At 48.4% G+C, this 21,076-nt stretch overlaps 1 protein-coding gene across 3 annotated transcripts in view; it reads left to right on the forward strand.

Annotated features, from left to right (window-relative positions):
- The window catches only part of CUL4A (cullin 4A), a 57,446-nt gene that overhangs the window by 358 nt on the left and 36,012 nt on the right, over nt 1–21,076 (forward strand). Inside the window, exons 1-5 of one of the 3 annotated variants that reach the window (XM_077974087.1) lie at nt 41–81; nt 892–1,007; nt 9,355–9,458; nt 18,518–18,587; nt 19,977–20,050. In XM_077974087.1, coding sequence (XP_077830213.1) covers nt 9,391–9,458; nt 18,518–18,587; nt 19,977–20,050 — 212 coding nt within the window. In that variant the 5' untranslated portion in view covers nt 41–81; nt 892–1,007; nt 9,355–9,390. Of the gene's footprint in view, nt 1–40; nt 82–534; nt 698–891; nt 1,008–9,354; nt 9,459–18,517; nt 18,588–19,976; nt 20,051–21,076 lie in introns of those variants that run through there. The other 2 variants (XM_028837365.2, XM_077974086.1) reach the window with 2 other exon arrangements.

The raw sequence follows: 21,076 nt of genomic DNA on the forward strand, positions 1-21,076 counted from the left end.
TCTCATAAGGTGCCTCCGCCGCGCGCTCCCGAGACTTCAGAAGTTGGGGCACGTCCCGGCGCGCACCCCCAAGCCCTCGAGGTGGTCTCACGCCCCGGGTGCGGGTGCCGAACCCTCAGGAGGAGCGCTCCCTGGGGCCCTCAGGAGGGGGTCCCGGCTCCCGAGCCCCTCAGGAGGGGGCCCCCGGCACGCACCCCCGAGCCAGGAGGGGGTACCCAGAGCCCCGGGGGTGTCCCGGTGCGCCCCCCGGAACCGGGGCTGTCCCGATCCCTCGGGGGCGGGGGTGGGGGTCCCGGCGCGCGCCCTCGAGCCAGGAATGGGTGTCCGAAGCTCTTAGGGGGGGTCCGATCCCTCAGGAGGGGTTCCCAGCGCGCGCCCCTAAGGGCTCAGCAGTAGCCGGGCGCGGCGGCGGTTGGACTCGGGCACGCGGGCGGGGCGGGGCGGGGCGCGCGAGGAGGACTGGGCGGAGGCCGCGCGGACCGGGGCGGGCGGAGCGGAGCTGGGCGGGCGGCGGCGCTCGGGGCGGGGCGCGGCGGTTCCGGCCCAGCCATGGCGGACGAGGCCCCGCGGAAGGGCAGCTTCTCGGCGCTCGTGGGCCGCACCAACGGCCTCACCAAGCCCGCGGCCCTGGCCGCCGCGCCCGCCAAGCCGGGGGGCGCGGGCGGCTCCAAGAAGCTGGTCATCAAGAACTTCCGAGGTGGGTGCGGCGGCCGGGTCGAGGGCCGGGCGACCCCAGCGGGCCCCACGAGACCCCGCCCGCCCTGGGGGGAAGGCCCGAGATCCGTACGGGCCTCTTGAGCGCGGGCGCTGGGGCGCCGGCCGGGTCGGGGGTGGCGACGCGGGGCGCTTCGCGGCGCGCCCTGAGCCGCCCGCTCTCTCTCCGCCCTGCAGACAGACCCCGGCTGCCCGACAACTACACGCAAGACACGTGGCGGAAGCTGCACGAGGCGGTGCGGGCCGTGCAGAGCAGCACCTCCATCAGGTACAACCTCGAGGAGCTCTACCAGGTGAGGCGGCGGCCGAGGCTGGGGGCGCCGCTCCTGCCCCGCGTGACGCAGACGCGGCCGGGCGGCCGCTCCGGGTGCCTCGCAGGCTCTCGCCGGGGAGCGGAAAGGCAGGGCGTTTGCCTCCACTGCAGGGCCGGGAGCCCCAGAGGCAACAAGTGGTTTTGTTTATTGCCGTGGTGGAATTTTTGTTTTCAGGCTTAAGCTGCTTAGAACGATTCTTAAAGTTATCCCATTACCGAAGAGAAGGAGGTGTGTTTCTAGGAGCCACGTGACTCATATTTTGCAAGTATACAGCAAATTATTTCTCTCGTTATAAATAAAACTGTTAGTACTGTGTCACTTGCCACAGTAATAGGGTTTTTTCTCTGTTGTGTTTTGTGATTAATGGTTCCCTTTAAGATATTCAGATTTTGAAAAACTTCAAAATTCAAAAACAGTGCTTTTCTTCTCTGTTTTGTGATCAGTGGTTGCCTTTAAGATATTCAGATTTTGTAGCGTTTAATTCAAAGTGATGGTGTTCCATTTATAAAGTAACAAAAAATGGCTAAAAGTGCATTTTACCGTACTTGGATATTTTATTTACATGCGGATGTTTTTTTCTGGCGTCGTCTTTTTGTAAAACAACGTTCATTAAGTAGTCTGATATCTACATTTTGGGTCACGATGTGTCATACACTTATTTCTGTGAAAATACTTGAATTAAAAAAATTCTTTTCTGGATATGCAAGTGACTGCATTGTAAAAATTATAAAAAATATATAAAAGAAGACTTCAATCACCTATACTCCTACCACCCAAAGAAAACTGTTGACAGTTTGGTGTACATACACATCCATTCTTTGTCTGAAGTGTAAGTGAGTTATGTTTTCTTGTCAGCTTTGAGATACAGTCTACATATAATATGCACTCCAAGAAGTTTTAACAGATGTATATATACCGTTATGTAACCGGCACCATGGTCAAGATAGACTCTTCTTGGTAGAAAGGTAGAATATTTTTACCACCCCCGAAATTGCCATGACCACTTTTGCAATCAGCCCTCTCCCCTGACTCCTAACCCTTGGCAGTCCCCCATTTGCTTTCTGTCGCTATATTTTGTCATTTCCAGAACGTTATCTAAATGCAGTCATCTATTTTGTAGTGTCTGGCTTCATTCACTTAGGACAGTGCTTTTGAGATTCATGTGCACGCAATGTGATTGTAACTTGTTTATTACCTCATAGAATGGGTATACCACAGTTATTTTCTCCATTCATCAGTTAATGGACATTTGAGTGTCCATGTTTGGGGTTTTTTATTTGTTTCTTTGAGATAGAGTTTCACTCTTGTCACCCCAGGCTGGAGTGCAGTGGCGCGATCTTGGCTCACTGCAACCTCGCAGATTGAAGCGATTCCCCTGCCTCAGCCTCCCAAGTAGCTGAGATTACAGGCACCCGCCACCACACCTGGCTAATTTTTGTATTTTCACCATGTTGGTCAGGCTGGTCTCAAACTCCTGACCTCAGGTGATCCGCCTGCCTTGGCCTCTCAAAGTGTTGCGATTACAGGCGTGAGCCCCTGCACCGGCCTTGGGTTGTTTTAAATAAAGCTGCTGTGAACATCTGTGAATGACCCTTTGTTTGGACATACATTCTTATTCCTCTCAGGTAAGTTCTGCTTACTTCTTTATCTAGAAGTAAGTTCTCAAGGGTCATATGGAAAATATATGTTTACCTTTTTATGAAATTTCTTGTTTTTCACAGTGGCTGCCCCTTTTGTGCCTCTCCCAGCAGTGTATGGGAGTTCCAGTTCCAGTCCGCCACCAGCATGTGGTGTCCTCAGCCTATAATTTTAGCTGCGCTAGTGGGTGTGTGGTGGAGTGTCGCTGTGGTTTTAGTTTGCATTTCCCTCTGATGTGAAGCATCTTCATATTTACTTGCCATTCTATGTATCTTTTTAGACGAAGTGTCTATTTAAATATTTTGCTCATTTTTGTTGTGTTGGTTATTTTCTTACTATTGAGTATTTGAGTTTATTAAGTATTCTGGATACAAGTCCTGTATCAGATATTCGCCTTACAAATACTTTCTCCCTAGTCTTCAACTTGTCTTTTGATTCTCTTAATTGTGCCATTTGAAGAGTAATAGTTTTAAGTTTTCAGGTCACATGTATCAGTTTGTTCTTCTATGGACTGTACTTTTAGTATCCAAGAAATCTTGCCTAATCTAAGGTCACAAAGTTTTCTCTTATATTTTCTTCCAGACATTTGAGAGTTTTAGGTTTTACATTTAGGTCTATGATCTATGTAGAGTGAATTTTTGTATATATTGTGAAATATAAATCTAGAGTCAGAGCGGGTGCAGTGGCTCATGCCTGTAATCCCAGCACTTTGGGAGGCCAAGGCGGGTGGATCACCTGAGCACTCAGGAGTTTGAGACCAACCTGGCCAACATGGTGAAACCCCATCTCTGCTAAAAATACAAAAAATTAGCCGGGCGTGGTGGCAGGCGCCTGGAATCCCAGCTACTCGGGAGGCTGAGGCCAGAGAATCGCTTGAACCCGGGAGGGAGAGGTTGCAGTGAGCCGAGGTTGTGCCACTGCACTCCAGCCTGAGCAACAGAATGAGACTCCATCTCAAAAAATAAACAAACAAACAAAAAATCTAGAGTCAGTATTTTCCTTGCAAATGTCCAGTTTTTCAGCCTCTTTTCCCCTACTGAATTGCCTTTGTTCCTTTGTCAGAAACCATGTAGGAGTAGGTGGAGTGAGGTGTGATATCGGGGTGTGTTGGCCCCCCAACCTCATATATTTGCACAGGTTTCTGGCTATTCTTGGTCCCTTGTGTTTCCATGTGAATTTCAGAATCAGCCAATTTGTATAAGAAAGTGTGCTAAGATTTTTATTGATAGTATATAGAATCTATAGATCAATGTAGGAGAATTAATTTCTTAACAATATTGACAGGCTGGGCTCAGTGGCTCACACCTGTAATCCCAGCACTTTGGGAGGCCTAGGTGGCCTGATCACTTGAGCCCAGGAGTTCGAGACTAGCCTAGGCAACATGGTGAAACCCTATCTCTACAAAAAATGTAAAAATTAGCCTAGTGGGGTGTTGCACGCCTGTAGTCCCAGCTACTCACTCAGGGCCCCTGCACCACAGCCTGGAAGCTCTCCATGCAGGAAACTGAGCAGTTGGGGCCTATTTGCCTCCCATCTTTCTGAGATTCACTGTCTTTCATAGCCCAGTGCTCAGTGCTTCAAAAACTGTTACTTCATATATTTTGTCTGATTTTGTGGTTATTTCAGGCAGAAAGTTAATACAGTTCTTGTACTGTGTCTTGACTAGAAACAAGAGTCCCACCTGAACTCTCAGAGGTCTTTGGTTTAATAAAATACAATAGCTTACAGCTAAAGCTTCTTACTACTTTTTTCCTGGAGATCTGGCTGTCTGATATCTGCTGCCTCATTGTTTTTACTTAAAATGGCGGAATTATACTTTGCAACACCTTGTACACAGTGATATGTCTTACAAAACAATCACTGTACATATTATGAACAATGTTTGCAGGTGCTTTAGGTGTCTGTCTTGAAACCCTGAGAACTAGGAATGCTTACCCCAAAATGACAGTCACTGGTTCCTCCTTGGAATGAGACATCGCAAATTCCAGGGGCATCTCTGGAGGTGCTGCCCCACCAGGGGACATGTGGAATCAGTTGATTCCCTTACCTGTGGGCATGTGCAGCTGGTCATCTCTCCACGCACAGGTGGGCTTCTGGCCTCTCACAGAGTCTGAAGCATGAGCTGCCTCAGATCTGTTGGAAGCAAGTGGGATAGAAATCTAAGAAAAGCAAATGTGAAATTACTGATGTCTGATCAAGCAGGCAATACATTTGACTTGGTGTTTCAAAATAAAGTCTAAGTTTTTGTATAGGTGGGGTGGTGTATATGTTGCCAAAGAATCTTTTGTGAAAGGACCAATTCTCACCCAAGTTTGAAAGTTTTCGTTTCGTGTTTGGTTTTTGGTTTTGCTCAGTTACTTCTAAACCCCTTAGGAGTCCTGTTGCTTACACTGTGTGGGCCTCAGCTGGCCTGATGTTTCTCTGTTTGTTACTTTGTTTTTTTTTTTGTTTTTTTTGTTTTGAGATGGAGTCTCCCTCTGTCGCCCAGGCTGGAGTGCAGTGGCCAGGTCTCAGCTCACTGCAAGCTTCGCCTCCCAGATTTACACCATTCTCCTGCCTCAGCCTCCTGAGTAGCTGGGACTACAGGCGCCTGCCACCTCGCCCAGCTAGTTTTTTGTAATTTTTAGTGGAGACGGGGTTTCACCGTATTAGCCAGGATGGTCTCGATCTCCTGACCTCGTGATCTGCCCATCTCGGCCTCCCAAAGTGCTGAGATTATAGGCGTGAGCCACCACGCCCGGCCTGTTACTTTGTTTTTATCATTTTCCTCCTGTAAGGTGTAGAGGAGAATGTTGGGAAGGCATAGATCTTTTCTGTTGAACCACCTGAATTTAGGTCTGTAATAACTAACTCCCTGGAGAAAGTACATCTTCTGTGTCTTGTGTCTCTATGTTTTAGTCCTACTTTTTGCTAAATGAGACAACAGAAAACTGAAGACTGCATTTCTAGAAAGGTTTCAGAGAAAGGCTGTGTTTTGATTTAGAACTGGTGTTTTTGTTTGTTGTTGCACAAACACTAACCTCTCAGGCCTTTAAAGAGAGAGGTGTGGCCTCCCTACGTTGTCCAGGCTGCTTGGGAACTACTGGACTCAAGCAGTCCTCCCACCTTGGCCACCCAAAGTGCTGGGGTTCCCAGTGTGAGCCACTGCGCCTGGCTGACATACAAACTCTGAGGAAAGCCAGGCTGTCTTTCTTGAGTCACAGAGTAGTTGTCTCCGTGACATGTTGATAGCAGGTGATAATGGTCAGTGAAGGGGAGCGGTTAATCCTTCATATTAGGTGGCATCCTTCCCTCACACCCAAGCTGCAGACCCAGTGTAGGGATGGGACCCCCACAGCTACACAGGTCTCATCCTGTGTGGCTGTGAAGATCTCTGTGTGACTGTGGAGGTCTCTGTGTGACTGGAGGTCTCGTCCGAGTGGCTGTGGAGGTCTCTGTGTGACTATGGAGGTCTCGACTGAGTGGCTGTGGAGGTCGCTGTGTGACTATGGAGGTCACGCCCCATGTGGCTGTGGAGGTCTTTGTGTGACTATGGAGGTCTCGACCGAGTGGCTGTGGAGGTCTTGCCTGTGTGGCTGTGGAGGTCTCTGTGTGACTATGGAGGTCTCGTCTGTGTGGCTATGGAGGTCTCTGTGTGACTATGGAGGTCACGCCCCATGTGGCTGTGGAGGTCTCTGTGTGACTATAGAGGTCATGTCCCACAGCTCCGTGGACTTCCTTGTTCTGTCTTCCACACCTGAGAGCAGGGATTGCCCTTATCCGCAGTGAGCATTTTGTTTAAGTAGCAGTGAGTTCACTTCAGGCAATGCTTTGACACTATAAATAGACGTGTATTTGACATTCACACACGTGTCTGTTGAGCTAATACAGACAATCATTTGACGAACCTGCTGGTTAAGAAGTAGCTGTGATGTGAGGAGAGACAGTGCTGGGTGAGGATATACATCAAGTTTCCTCACTTGGCTGTTTATACGGGGAAAGCATCTTGATCCTAGTAGGATAGAATGCAAATGATACTTCTCCACCTCCGATCATTGGATTACATTCCTTTTCCCTGGGGTGAATCTTTAAAATACGAATGAGTGCACCAACATGAAGCACACAGTACCATCTGATTAGTTGCTTTATGCATCCAGAAAGGGTATTTCTAAATCTCAAAATATGATTGAGTGTCAAAAATCCATTTTGGGGAGGGGCAACTCCTATGCTGTGCTGCTTCTATAACAGCCCAAAAAAGTCTTCCAGTATATTCCTGCCAGCAAGGAGTTGGCAGGGCGGGGAGAAACAAAGGCTGTTGCCTTTCCAGTGATGAGTGCCTGTAATATGAAGCCGGGAGTCCTGACTCAGCACCTACAGCAAACCTGGGTTACCCAGGGCTTGCTACTTGTTTTGAGAGGCTCCTAAATTCTTAGTTTTAAAAACAAAGTAAATTGCAATATGATTCATATGAATAGTAAATACGCACCAAATAGGACACAGAGGAGGCAGAGTGGGTTGTAAAATATTCAGTCATTTGCCACAACTAGGAAGAGATGGTTTTAAGGATACTGGTTCTTGGTTTAGGAATTAAAACATCCAGAAAATGGTCATAAGTTACTGTTTTATGAAGGATATGCACCACTAAGCTTATCTTGATTTTTGCTGAAGAAAATACATTTTCTTCATGTGTTATATAAAAAACTTACTTTGTAATAATTATGTTTGTGGGATTCACTAATGTTTAACTACTAGAGCAAAACCTTTGTTGTTAAGTTCTCTTGGTTGTTTGAGGAGACAAAAGGGTGGCAGACCTTTGACCAAATTATGAAGACATGGAATTCAAAGGGATGGAATTGAAGAGTTTGAGAAAGGAGTTGAAGTAAATACAGAATGTGGGTAGGAATTCCCTATTTTCTATAGTAAGACAAAATGTAGGGGAAAGTTTGTATTTCTTTGTTATTATGCTGATAATAAGCTAGCTAGAAAATAGGATTATAATTATTAAAAAAGATTATAATTATTCCACATCTTCTTTTGGTCTTTATAAATATACATGTATTTTATATGGTAGTAATCACTGTACTTTGGTTGACATGTAGCAGCTCTCCGATATTTAGTATTGGAATTGTTGATACTTGTAAGTATTAGTAAAATGAATAGCTCTATAACTTTAGTTTACCTTTTTTTCTAGGGGAATATTGTATCCGAATTAAATTCAGATTATTTATCTAAAGTGTTTTTATTCTGTTTTTGAACCCCACATTGGTTCAAAACTTGTTAGAAAAACCACATTTCTGTTTATAATATTTCATATTTGAATTGAATGAGTTTAAGTTTTTGTACATAAGATTGGAAAGGAATTTTTTTTTTTTTTTTTTTTTTTGAGACAGAGTCTTGCTCTGTCACCCAAGATGGAGTGCAGTGTCGCAATCTTGACTCACTGCAACCTCTGCCTCCTGGGTTCAAGCGATTCTCCTGCCTCAGCCTCCTGAGTAGCTGGGATTACAGGTATGCATCACCACACCTGGCTAATTTTTGTATTTTTAGTAGAGACAGGGTTTCACCATGTTGGTCAGGCTGGTCTCGAACTCCTGACCTCGTGAGCCACTGTGCCTGGCTAGGAAATTTCATTAGAACTGGTAAGAATGTACAAGCATTGTTTCTTTGAGGTGGGTAAAAATATTGTGAGAAAAATTTTTCTGCCTCAAAAAATGGTGTCAGCTGGGCGGGGTGGCTCACACCCGTAATCCCAGCTCTGTGGGGGGCCAAGACAGGCAAATCACCTGAGGTCAGGCATTTGAGACCAGCCTGGCCAACATGGTGAAACCCTTCCTCTACTGAAAATACAAAAATTACCTGGGTGTGGTGGCGGGCACGTATAATCCCAGCTACTCGGGAGGCTGAGGCAGGAGAATCGCTTGAACCCAGGAGGTGGAGGTTGCAGTGAGCCAAGATCCTGCCATTGCACTCCAGTCTGGGCAACAGAACAAAACTCCAACTCAAAAAAAATATATATTTCTTATTTTACTAGGGTTGTTCATAGAAAAAAAAAAAAGTTTCTTAAGAAAAAAACTGAAGTGAATTACACATCTAGCCTACAGAAAAATAAATAGGAAACAATGTAGTCTGGCCAGCGTCACCTAGAAAAGGCTCAGTTTGGACTGAATCACTGCCCTGGGCAGCGTGAGGGGAACTGGAGCCCCAGCCTGTTGTTCTCCTTCCTGAAGGGAAGGTGGTCACGGAGGGAAAAGGTTTTCTTGGTTCTCTAGCCCTGATTTCACTTTGTAATCATCAAGGTGAACTTAAACACACACACACTGCATTGACCCCCACCTCAGACTGAGGAATCGGAGCACCCAGAAACAAGCCTGTGAGGATGAAACCTGTGGTGGAGTCCCCAGTGACTGGGCGCCATAGACGCTCAGGAGTGGCGGGGCCAGCCGCCTGGGAGCCGAGTCCAGCAGGTGCAACGTGCCCACATTAACTGTTGTTACCTACCCCCATGCCAACTGTGACTGGACTGCAGTGTTCCAACGAGAAGTGCCCTAAACTTAGCCATAATAAATAATTTATTTGTAGATTCCCGAAGTACTGGGATAGGGTGTGGGGTGCCTTTTTGTTATGATTACAGCTGTATTAACAACAGGGTTGTTTTGGGAACCAATCTGTTGTTCATACTGAAGAATTGATACACCCCTTTTGTTCGCAGGCTGTGGAAAATCTCTGTTCTCACAAAGTCTCCCCAATGCTGTACAAGCAACTACGTCAGGCCTGTGAAGACCACGTCCAGGCACAGATCCTTCCGTTTAGAGAATATCCTTTTTTTGGTTCATAAAGTTTCTATTCATTAAGTTTTTCAAAACTGAATATTATTATGATAAAGAACTAATGAGTATCCTTATATTAAAGCAATAGATTTTAAAGTTCTTTTATTTCGTGACTCAGAATGGTAGGTTTTTAAGCGAAATTTACCTTCAATTGTTTTGCTGATCTGAATTAAAGGGAAGCCATGCTCACTTATTGGGTATGGTTGAGTGTTTAGGAAACGTTCTGAAAAGTGTCTTAAAAGTTCGAGTATCCTTTATTCTAATAAACACCGTCTGCATTGGCTTTCTGTGATAGGCAGCAAAGTCCCATCAACTTGGCGACATACGGAGACACCCGCTTATCAGCTCACAGCTGTGTCTGTCAGGAGGCCAGGCGGGATTCAGTGGATTCTGTGCTCAGTCTCATGGACAAAGTCAAGGTGTCAGCCAGGCTGCGGCCTCACCTGAGGTCTTTGCTAGCACGGGCAGGCAGTCGGTGGAAGGCAGGCAGTTGGTGGAAGGCAGTTCCTGTGGTTGTGGGACTGAGGGCCCTGGGGCCTTCTGTCCTGTGTTGCTCGGTGTCGCTCTCAGCTCCACATGCACAAGTCCTTGCCTGACTCTTTTCTGCTTCTAGACCAGCAGGAGAATCTGCCTATCTGACCTGCTGAGATGGGGCCTTATGTGAGGTAACCTGTGACCAGTCAGAGAATTGTGACCTTCGTATTCACAGGCTCCTTCACAGTGCATGTGAAGCGTCCTGCACGTGGGGACAGGCAGGAGCATCTCAGAATTCTGCTGCCACACCAGCTGTGACTTAGACGTCTACAGGGGAGTTTCTGGGCTCCTTGGCATCCTATAGAAAATTCTGTAATCTGGACTCAATCTCATTCCCTAACCTCCTCCCATTACTGTAGCTATCCATGTGTCTCATTGGGTAGAAATTAGAAAGTAGAGTTTATAATTGCAGAAAATCTACTTGTGGCTGTACTTTTCTAGGCCTCCGTTTCTTCATATGTAAAATTAGGTGGTTTGTGTTTGCTTACTTCTAAGTGTTCTTCTAATTCAGGGAAACTTCTGCTCCCCTGTCTCCCTGATCTTGGGAAACTAAACCATTCTGAGTTCATTGGAAGGACCCTCAGGGAAGCTGCAGCAGTTGGTGCTGCTGAAGCTGAAGCACGTGACGGGGAAGCTGAAATGCAGGGTGAGAGGTCTCTGTGTAGACAGTCTCCACAGCGCCCCCCACAGGCGGTGAGTGAGGTCAGTTCCAGCTCTGTGGTGAGAGGCCTCTGTTCAGACCATCTCCACAGCGCCCCCCACAGGCGGTGAGTGAGGTCAGTTCCAGCTCTGGTGAGAGGCCTCTGTTCAGACCATCTCCACAGCGCCCCCCACAGGCGGTGAGTGAGGTCAGTTCCAGCTCTGGTGAGAGGCCTCTGTTCAGACCATCTCCACAGCGCCCCCCACAGGCGGTGAGTGAGGTCAGTTCCAGCTCTGTGGTGAGAGGCCTCTGTTCAGACCTTCTCCACAGCGCCCCCCACAGGCGGTGAGTGAGGTCAGTTCCAGCTCTGTGGTGAGAGGCCTCTGTTCAGACCATCTCCACAGCACCCCCCACAGGCGGTGAGTGAGGTCAGTTCCAGCTCTGTGGTGCCGGCTTCTGTAAATACGCCCTGCAGTGTTTTCCAGCAAAGCCCTTTCCTAAAGATCATGAGGTTGTTCAAGAGATGAGTGACCACACACAACCTTTTGGAACCTGGCCAAAGTACACCTTATCTCAGGAGGCGCCTGTGAGGGCGCACGGAAGCAGGCCCCGCCCCAGTGCCACCGCTCAGCAGTGCGCTTTCAGGAACCCATGTTCCGGATGTTTCCATCCAAAAAGTGGCCTGACTCCTAGGCTTGGGGGAGGTCTTTAGCAGATGCCCAAGCCTTCTCCCAAAGACTTAGGCATTTGTGAGAGTCAGTAGGCGATAATTGTTCCTACCCTAGTTGCAGTCCCCATTTACTTGAAAACTACTATTTGATTACCTGATCAAATGATCCTTCTGCCAGTTACTCCTACTCTGTGGGTTGACTAATGTGCCATCAGTTCACTCACTGCACAAGCACTTGCTTTCTACCTGCTGCACCGGCACCGCCAAATGGAAAGCGACCGCCGTGCCCGATTTCTACCCTCCAAGAAGTCGCAGGCCTATGGGAGAGGCAGGGGAATTACTGTACTTCCCTGGCGCGGTGGCAAAATTAGGATTACAAAAATTATCATTTGGTTCCTTAAAGGCGAAAGAAGAAAATGCTACCATATTAAGTGCCCTTATTAGTCATGAGACATCTTGAGTCGAGAACTGTGCCAGCCAGGCCAGGAATGGTGGCATGTGAAGCAACTGGGGCAGAGCCTCCCAGAGGAGACCCTCCCGAAGGATGGGGAGGATCCCCCCTCCTGTGGATGCGGCACCGGAAGGTGAAGGGTGCTCTGGAAACCCTGAGCAGCGGGGCACAGCTAGAACTCCAGAGAAGCCGTGGCCCTTAGGCTGTGCTGCTAAGTTGCAGATTGAATTTGAATCTTTGTGGTTACTATCAAGGAGTTGAACTTCAGTCTGTGAGTATTCCAGAGTCCTCACAGGTTTTCTAAGCAAGAAACCAGAATTAGATTGTTCACGGAGGTCACTCTGGCAGAGTGATGAGATAAGTTTGCATATAGACCAGCACACCACAGCCTTTCATTGGGTCGGCACATGTTTTTAAGTATCTGTCATGTGCTAGGTATAATGCCAGGCCCTGGGAAAATAATCTGAGCAGAATGGGATTCTGTCCCTTTGGTGCTTAAACCCAAATGGAGGTGGCAGAAGCATCAGGATAAGCATTTACGCAGTGCTGTGATAAGGGGTTTTTTTGTGTGTGAGACGGAGTCTTGCTCTGTCACCCAGGCTGGAGAGCAGTGGCACGATCTCGGCTCACTGCACTTCCGCCTCCTGGCTTCAAGCCATTCTCCTGTTTCGGCCTCCCCAGTAGCTGGGATTACAGGTGCCCCCCCCCACGGCCAGCTAATTTTTGTATTTTCAGTAAAGACGGGGTTTCACCACGTTGGCCACGAACTCCTGACCTCGTGATCCACCCGCCTCAGCCTCCCAAAGTGCTGGGATTACAGGTGTGAGCTACCGCGCCCGGCCTGTGATAAGGGTTTTCAAATGTTCAGATAAGCTCCTGGCACCTAAAGAAAGAGCAGCTAGCGCACCTGGGTAGGGGAGCATTGCAGGGGCGAAGTGATGTTTGGGCCAAGTCCTAAAGGATGGATGAGGAAGTGGAAGGCACTGTGGGATGCCAAGGTGGCACAGGCCGGGGAGCAGCATGGGCAGCCCTGGCGCTAAGGAAGCTTACTGGGCGGAAGAGCCAGGTATGCTGCTGGATGTGGGAGAGTTGACCACTGACAGGATCCCTAGAGGGAAAAACGAGGGGAAAGTGGATGCTGAATTGTGGAGGAACCTTTGTTGAACCAAGCAGTGGTTCACACCACAGTGGTTTGACTGGGCAGCAAAACCACGGAGTGGAATGGCAGCATCCTGCCAGCAAACCTGTTACAGTTCAGAGGAAAAGGATCTGACCGCTGTGGAAGGATTAACCAGACACGGATTGAGGTAGGGAGGGTCTGTCTTGGTCACGTTGTTTTGGGAGGAGGTGAGGAGTCACTCAGGTAGAGATGCCTGTTGTGCATTTGGGGCTGGAGACACAGATCCAGTGGATCCAGATACGGATGAGATGCCCAGGAAAAATGAGCAGAGTGGCCAGATGCAGTGGCTCATGCCTCTAATCTCAGCACTGCATTTTGGGAGGCCAAGGCAGGAGGGTCAGTTGAGCCCGAGAGCTCCAGAGCAGCCTCGACAACAATTAGTCAGGTGTGTGGTTCACACCTGTGGTCCCAGCTACCCTGGAGGCTGAGGTGGGAGGATTGCTTGAGCCCAGGAGGCCGAGGCTGCAGTGAGCTGAGATTGCACCACTGCACTCCAGCCTGAGCAACAGAGCAAGACCCCCATCTCTAAAAAGAAAAAGAGCAGAGCCATCAGAGGAGGTGGCTGAGGGCTGGTGTCAGGGAGGTGAGAGGACAGTCACCTTGTGGGAATCGAGGGGCAAGTTTAATATGGCAACCGGCTTAGTGGCTGATAAGTAGAGTCTGAAGGGATGATGAGACCAGGAAGTGGCAGGTTCTGTGATGAAGGCTTTTAGGCTACATTCGTACATTAACCTAGTAAAGGTGGGGTGAGTGTTTCTGTCCAACTCAGCACTGTGCACTGGGGACCAGGGACAGGCGTGAATGGCATGGGTCCTGCTCTCAAAGAGCTTGTTTCTGCTGGAAGAGAGTTCTGACCCAGCCCAGTCTCATGGGGAAATGTTAATCTGATGGCAGATGATACCGTGTGGCAGGGAGTATTCCAAGGTCTGCATATTCAGATTTCCTTTGCCTCTGGGATATTCCAGTACTTCAAGTAACTCTGCTTTCTAAAATTTAAGTAACGTGTTGTTGTTTTGAGACGGGAGTTTCACTCTTAATTGCCCAGGCTGGAGTGCAATGGCGCAATCTTGGCTCACCGCAACCTCCACTTCCTGGGTTCAAGCGATTCTCCTGCCTCAGCCTCCCGAGTAACTGGGATTACAGGAATGTGCCACCATGCCCGGCTAATTTTGTATTTTCAGTAGAAATGGAGTTTCTCCATGTTGGTCAGGCTGGTCTTGAACTCCCAATCTTGGGTTATCTGCCGGCCTCGGCCTCAGCCTCCCAAAGTGTTGGGATTACAGGCGTGAGCCACCACGCCCGGCCAGATTTAAGTAATGTTATGTGCCGATTATATTTTGATTGTATGCTGATATTAGATTATAGATGAAGCCCATCAGATGCACAGGTAGAAAGAGGGCTTTTGTGGAATTGAGTCATTCACTACCATCTTCTTTGTTTACCATATCCATTTTCTTGTCTCACGTGTTTGGTAAATTCTGCACTTAGCTGTCCCTTTCAAAATAGATACCTGCCCTTGGTGACGTCCCTTCCCCAAAATAAAGGCCTTTTGTACCCATGCACTCATACACACTCTCAGCCAGAGGCAGCTGCCGCAGAACCCACACCACATGCTGCTGCAGGACCACGTGCCACCCAGCCAGGCTGCATGGGCACCAGGAGCTCTTCAAAAATGTCAGGCCAACTGTCCTCAGAATCTAATCTGTAGATAACAGTAGATGAAACTCACGTTTTCCTTCCCCTGGTTCACCTTGACAGCATTGCAGCTCTGGTCAGCCGCAGAATGCCAGGCAGTGGTGGACCCCATGAGAGCAGTGTGGTCAGCAGAAGGGAGGGGCACGGGAGTGAGCAGGGAGCCTTGGCTGTTGGGGAAGTCGCAAAGCTCCAGTTGCCTCTTGAGCGTGCCTTTATGATCCGCACTGGCGACAGCATGCTTTGTCTTTCCTTAGAAAGACTTTGTGCCTGTTCTCACTTGACCAGATACTGTGTATGGAGCACTTGCTGGCAGTAGGCCAAGCTCTGCACATTCATAAATCGCTTTGTCTCACAGCACCCTGAGCTGTAGGTACCTTTGTTGGCCATATTTTCTAGATGAAGAGACGAAAGCCCAAGAGAACCCTGTTAGTGCTCGGCCAGATCAAAGGAGGCAAAACAGCATGCCTGCCTTCATGAGCTGTGTGGATGAATGAGGGTCGGCCTAGGGCTGTCCTCTGGTGGTCTGTCTGTGGGTAGAGGCAGCAGGTGGGCCTTGTTCCTGGAACTGCAGAAGCAGACAACCAAGCATAGAAAATGCATGTGTCCCTCTTCTGCCCCAACAGAAGCATTGTCTTTTGCTTTCTTTTTCTTTTTCTTTTTCATTACAGATATGATAGGTAGGTTTTTCCTATGGTGTAAGCATTTCTGCTGTTGGATGTTGTTTGCTGTTTGAAGACCTGCCTAACTCATCTCAGTAGGCTGTATAAATCCTTTAACGAAGATTGGCCCTTTTCTGTAATGAGAAAAAATATGGTTGCTGAAGAACCTATCTCGAGAGTACACTATTGACAGACTCTCACTCTGTTTATACGTCTCACGTCCTAGAATTACTTGCACAGCATTGTGACTATTTCTTATATCCTAGAATCTGGAATTGATTTTGATGTTTAGAAGGCCAGAGCTTACTTAGTAAATGCCACGCTGTGACTTTAGCTTAACATTTTGTACTTTTTTCTGTGGGAAATAACAAAAAAAATTTTGATCGAGGATCTCTATTGATTTTACAGAGCTATTTTAGAGAAAGTAGTTCTCATTTAATGAGCACTTTACGTTGGACTTTCCATCTTAACAAGACACTGCCCCATGTGGAACTCTATCTTCACAACACCTGAGCTGCCCAGTGGTGTCAGATTGACTGGCGTCAGTTTAACCCCATTAAGTTTAAAGGATCTGTGCACCCTCATCCAGAAACAAAGCTACGCCTTCGGCTGGCGTGACCTGCCTGCCAGCAGAGACTTGCGGGGAGGTCCAGGCCACAGCTCTCATTCAGCTCCTGGAGTCAGAGCTGCAGGATGGCTCTTGGGGCTCCTTGAAGCCTGTCCAAATGTACTTGGGACAGATTTTTTGTTTGTTTTTTCCAGACTGTTTCTGTAGATTCCTAATATAATGAGCCATTACAATTTTGAGCAATTTTAAAAGAGTACTTCCAGAGGAACCTGTTAACCATTCAGCCATTAGGTCTTTGCTGTAACTGTCTATTTTTAATTTTCTGGCAGTGCTCTCTGAGAATTCAGCAAAGCCCCAAGAGAAAATAGAGTAAGCTGTCTTAGGCCCCTGTAGTCACAGCACTTCCTGGTGTGACAAGGATTCAGACCCCCTGGGAGCCCCTTGGCTGTCCTCAGCACTGTCTGTTCCTCCTCAGGCTCTGCCTACCACCCTACCCTCCCTGGCACTCTTTCCTCGTCAGGCCACTCTTTGCCACTCTGAGACTCCAGCTCCTGTCTGATTTGCGCACCCTGCTTGACTGATGTGTTTTTCCTCCTCTCTGTGTGTGAGGGTGTTGTCACCGCCTCACGTCGGCTCTGAGTGTGTAGTGTCTCGCTGCATGGCAGAAACAGACCTGGAGAAGTCCTTTGGCTTGGCCAGTATCGTGTTGCTGACAGGTGGTGGATCAAGGGTTAATGTAGGAAGTCCATGTTCTGTCCACTTTGACAAGCTATTTTGTACATTTAATCCGTACAAGGGAACAATACCTGCACCACAAGGTTTAGGAGATTTTCAGTGAGAGTGGACGTGAAGAGTGTTTCGTAAACAATAAAGCAGTTTATAGTCATTTATGATTCTCAGCTTTGCATGAACCTGAGGGATGCCAGGCCACTTGCTCTAGGAGCCCATATTCTGGTTTCTTTGTCCTAAACTACTTTTTGGGCCTTTTCCTAAAAATATACATTCTAAGAGTCAAGGTAGGCCCGGCGTGGTGGCTCATGCCTGTAATCCCAGCACTTTGGGAGGCCAAGGCAGGCGGATCATGAGGTCAGGAGATCGAGACCATCCTGGCTAACACAGTGAAACCCCGACTCTACTAAAAAGTAGAAAAAATTAGCCAGGTGTGGTGGCGGGCACCTGTAGTCCCAGCTACTTGGGAGGCTGAGGCAGGAGAATGGCATGAACCTGGGAAGCAGAGCTTGCAGTGAGCCAAGATCATGCCACTGCACTCCAGCCTGGGCGACAGAGTGAGATTCCGTCTCAAAAAAAAAAAGAGTCAGGGTAACAGTGTTCCTAATTTGATGCGTGGATGAGAGTTCATGTCAGTTTTCATCGAGGCCGAAAGTTAAACCTGAGCCATTTTCCTGTCCGGCCGCACATTGTGACAGGCTGGGCATACTGACTCACACCTGTAATCCTGGCACTTTGGGAGACTGAGACAGGAGGATTAACTAAGACCACGCTTTCAAGACCAGCCTAGGAATATAGTGAGGTGCCGTCTCTTTTAATTTTTAAAAAATAGTCCTTGTGGCTGACTCTTACCATGCCAGTCCCCATCTCCAAGAGCCCCCGTGGGAATATATTCAGTGGCTGCCTTTTGTGAAGTGGGGCCTTTTGTCTGGCCACCTAGCCCCAGGGCACTTGTGGCCTGGGCGTGTTTCTGCCAGCAGGGAATTGAAAGTGTCTGGCAGTGAAGGAAGCAGAGAATGAAGGGAGGCTGGAAAGGGAGCGGGGGCCGTGGGAAGAGAAGGCGGCGCTGGCAGGCTGAGTGCACGTCGGTGATGAGATACAGAGATCCATGATTGAACTTCTGGTGTGTCTTAGCCCACTGGGGCTGCTGTGATGAAACACCGTAGACTGACTCATCAGCAGCAGGAGTCTGTTGCTCACAGCTCTGGAGGCTGGAGGCCCAGGGTCGAGGCACTGGCAGATTCCATATCTGGTGGGGCCCTGCTTCCTGGTTGACAGCCAGCACCTGCCCACTGCATCCTTGTGTAGTGGAAGAGGCAGGGGAGCTCTCTGGGGTCTCTTTCATAACCCCATTCTTGAGGTTTGTCCACTCTCGTGACCTTATCACCTCCCAGAGGCCCTGCCTCCTGAAACCATTACTGTGGAGTTAGAGTTACGGCCTGTGAATTTTGGGGGACATGAACATTCAAGACTAATATTCTTTCAGTATTCCGATTACTAAATGATGTGTAGTATTCGGTGGAGAAAGCAGCTGAAATTAAGGGGTTAAAATTGTAATAATGGCCAGGTGCGGTGGCTCATGCCTGTAATCCCAGCACTGTGGGAGGCTGAGGCCAGTGGATCACAAGGTCAGGAGTTCAAGATCAGCCTGACCAACATGGTGAAACCCTGTCTCTACTAAAAATACAAAAAATTAGCTGGGCTTGGTGGCGCATGCCTATAATCCCAGCTACTCAGGAGGCTGAGGCAGGAGAATCGTTTGAACCTGGGAGGCAGAGGCTGCGCTGCAGTGAGCTGAGATCGCGCCAGTGCACTCCAGCCTGGGCGACAGAGCAAGACTCCACCTCAAAAAAAGAAAAAAAAATTGTAATAATTAAATTGGCCAGCATTTTTTAAAGTTTTCCTTAGCAGGTCTGTACAGACTCACTAGATAGTGTTTTATTCTTAAAGAAGATTAATACATGCTGGCAGGACCACTGCAGACAAATGGTAAGCAATGTTTTTATCAAAACATGACTTCATCCATCTTCCCTCACCCACGTGATTGAGAGCTGAGACGTAGAAGTTCTGTCTGTGTTCAGTGCTATGGGTGAACAGCACAATGAGAAAAGCAGGGAAGGTGAACTCAGCTCTTGTGGGAGGGCACTGCTGACCCTCTTGGCCTTCAGGTCCACAGTGGTGACAGGATTCTTAAATGCCTGAGTGGGTCTCTAAATGTCTCTTTAAGCACAACTTACTCCAGAAAATCAAGCCTGAATCCCAGGGCTTTACTGTAACTGCACAACCAACATCTTAGGCTTTGTAGATGTCTTAGCTTTGACTTGACTTCATGTGTACATTTTGGTGTGAGCTGGCTGTTAATTACTTAAGTGCGAGAAAAGACCGTATTAATAGCTTTCCTAAATAGGTTGAAATCTTTCGTTTTCTAAATGAGACAAGTAGGAGACGATGGGTGTGTTTCTTTTCTGGGCCAGGTACCTGGCAGCTGCTAGAGCCCGCGGAGTGTCTTTGGGAAGGTTTGAGTGAGATGTGTCCACACGTCTCCCCGGCCAGGTGGTGGGCTCCGTGGTAGGAGCATAGGACAGGCCCAGTGCATCATCCCGCGTCCCCTCACTCCGCTCGTAACTCAGAGTCAGAGACACACGTCCAGGAGCCTCATCATGTAATAGGAACTCGGGTTTTAAAAGCTTAGTGCATCTCCCTAATCAAGTAAGATGTACCACGTCAGTCAAAAAATGACCAAATTTAAAAGATATCCTTTAGGCTTTGCCTGAACACAGGATCTCTTTAAAAAAAAAAAAAAAAAAAGGATACCGTTTTAGGCTAAGTGTGTTAAAATTCCTACAATCAGGCCGGGCGCGGTGGCTCAAGCCTGTAATCCCAGCACTTTGGGAGGCCGAGACGGGCGGATCACGAGGTCAGGAGATCGAGACCATCCTGGCCGACACGGTGAAACCCCATCTCTACTAAAAAATACAGAAAACTAGCCGGGCGAGGTGGCAGGCGCCTGTAGTCCCAGCTACTCGGGAGGCTGAGGCAGGAGAACGGCGTGAACCCGGGAGGTGGAGCTTGCAGTGAGCTGAGATCCGGCCACTGCACTCCAGCCTGGGCGGCAGAGCGAGACTCCGTCTCAGGAAAAAAAAAAAAAAAAATTCCTACAATCAGATTTACGATATTAAAGAGATGGAAATCACATACCAAGGGAACACAATTAACTTTAGGGAAAAAAATCAAACATGAGGACCATGGTGGACAGCATCTTTCCATCAGGAAACAGTTGTTGGATTTGAGACAGCTAGCATGGAGTCCAAAAGGCCTGATGTTGAATATTCTGCTAGTAGAATTCATGAGTAAATGGTTCTTCTTTCTGCTGGTCAGATCATGATTAGAAGCATCTTCCTGTTCTTGGACCGCACCTATGTGCTGCAGAACTCCACGCTGCCCTCCATCTGGTGAGTGTCCTCACAGGGCAGAGCTGCGTCTTCGCTGCGGCTGATGCCTTCCGTCCCATTTGTGTCTTCGGCAGGCTAAGATGGTAAAGTGTGTGTGATTACTTGTGCCTTCCTTTCTTCATCCAAAATCATTAATGTGAACGTAGGAGTCCAGGTGGGTCTTAGCCTTGAAACACCAGGTGCCTGGCCAGCAGCGAGGAGTAGAGCAGGAAGCTGGGACAGGCGGCTGACTTTGGTCATGAGGGTGGAAACAGAGGGCCTTGGTTTCTCTCTGACAACTGGAGTTTGAGCCTGGAGCAGCTCTTTCCAGCACTGCAGTCGAAACTCTGAGAGACTGCCTGCTGCCCATGGGGTCATAGCCCTGAGGCTGCGTGGCCCCTGTGGAATGGCTTGCTCAGCCTCCTGGCCTCCTGAGCACATAGACAGCACTCATCATCCGTCATCTTTCGGGGACTGTATACACTAGGGGTTCTGGGGCCCCTCCTCAGCAGCATTCACGGCCACTGACCCCTGCATGTCATCTGCTGACCCCCATGTGTCCTGTGACCACTCCATGTGCTGAGTCCTGCCGCCTCCTGCAAGCCGACCTTGGACAAAAGCTGTGTCCGTCTCACCGTCCGATTTGTCTTGTTCTCTGTTCACCGTCTAATTGGTCTTGTTCTCTGTTAATGGAGTGTTTCATTCTTCTCACATTCAAACATAAAAGTGATGTTGTGCCTTCTCATGACCTTTAAACCCAAGTTCTTTAAAATGTGCCTGCTTTTCCTACCCCCACCCACTGGGCACACTGACCCAAGGCAGTGTGATTTCTGCCTTCGGCATGTAGAGATTGCTCTTGTCTGAGATGTCAGTGACCTGCAAGTTACCAAATCCAGCAAGCCTTTTTTGTCCTTATTTTATACAATATCTGTGCAATTTTGGACACCCTGTCCTTGTTGAAGCTCCCTTAATGCCATTTGTCCCTCTGACTTCCTGGTGGAACCCCCACACATCTCCTAGCAGACATCCACGTAGTCTATGAGAAGG

This window comes from Macaca mulatta, chromosome 17 (genome assembly GCF_049350105.2).
Source record: "Macaca mulatta isolate MMU2019108-1 chromosome 17, T2T-MMU8v2.0, whole genome shotgun sequence".
NCBI lineage: Eukaryota > Metazoa > Chordata > Mammalia > Primates > Cercopithecidae > Macaca > Macaca mulatta.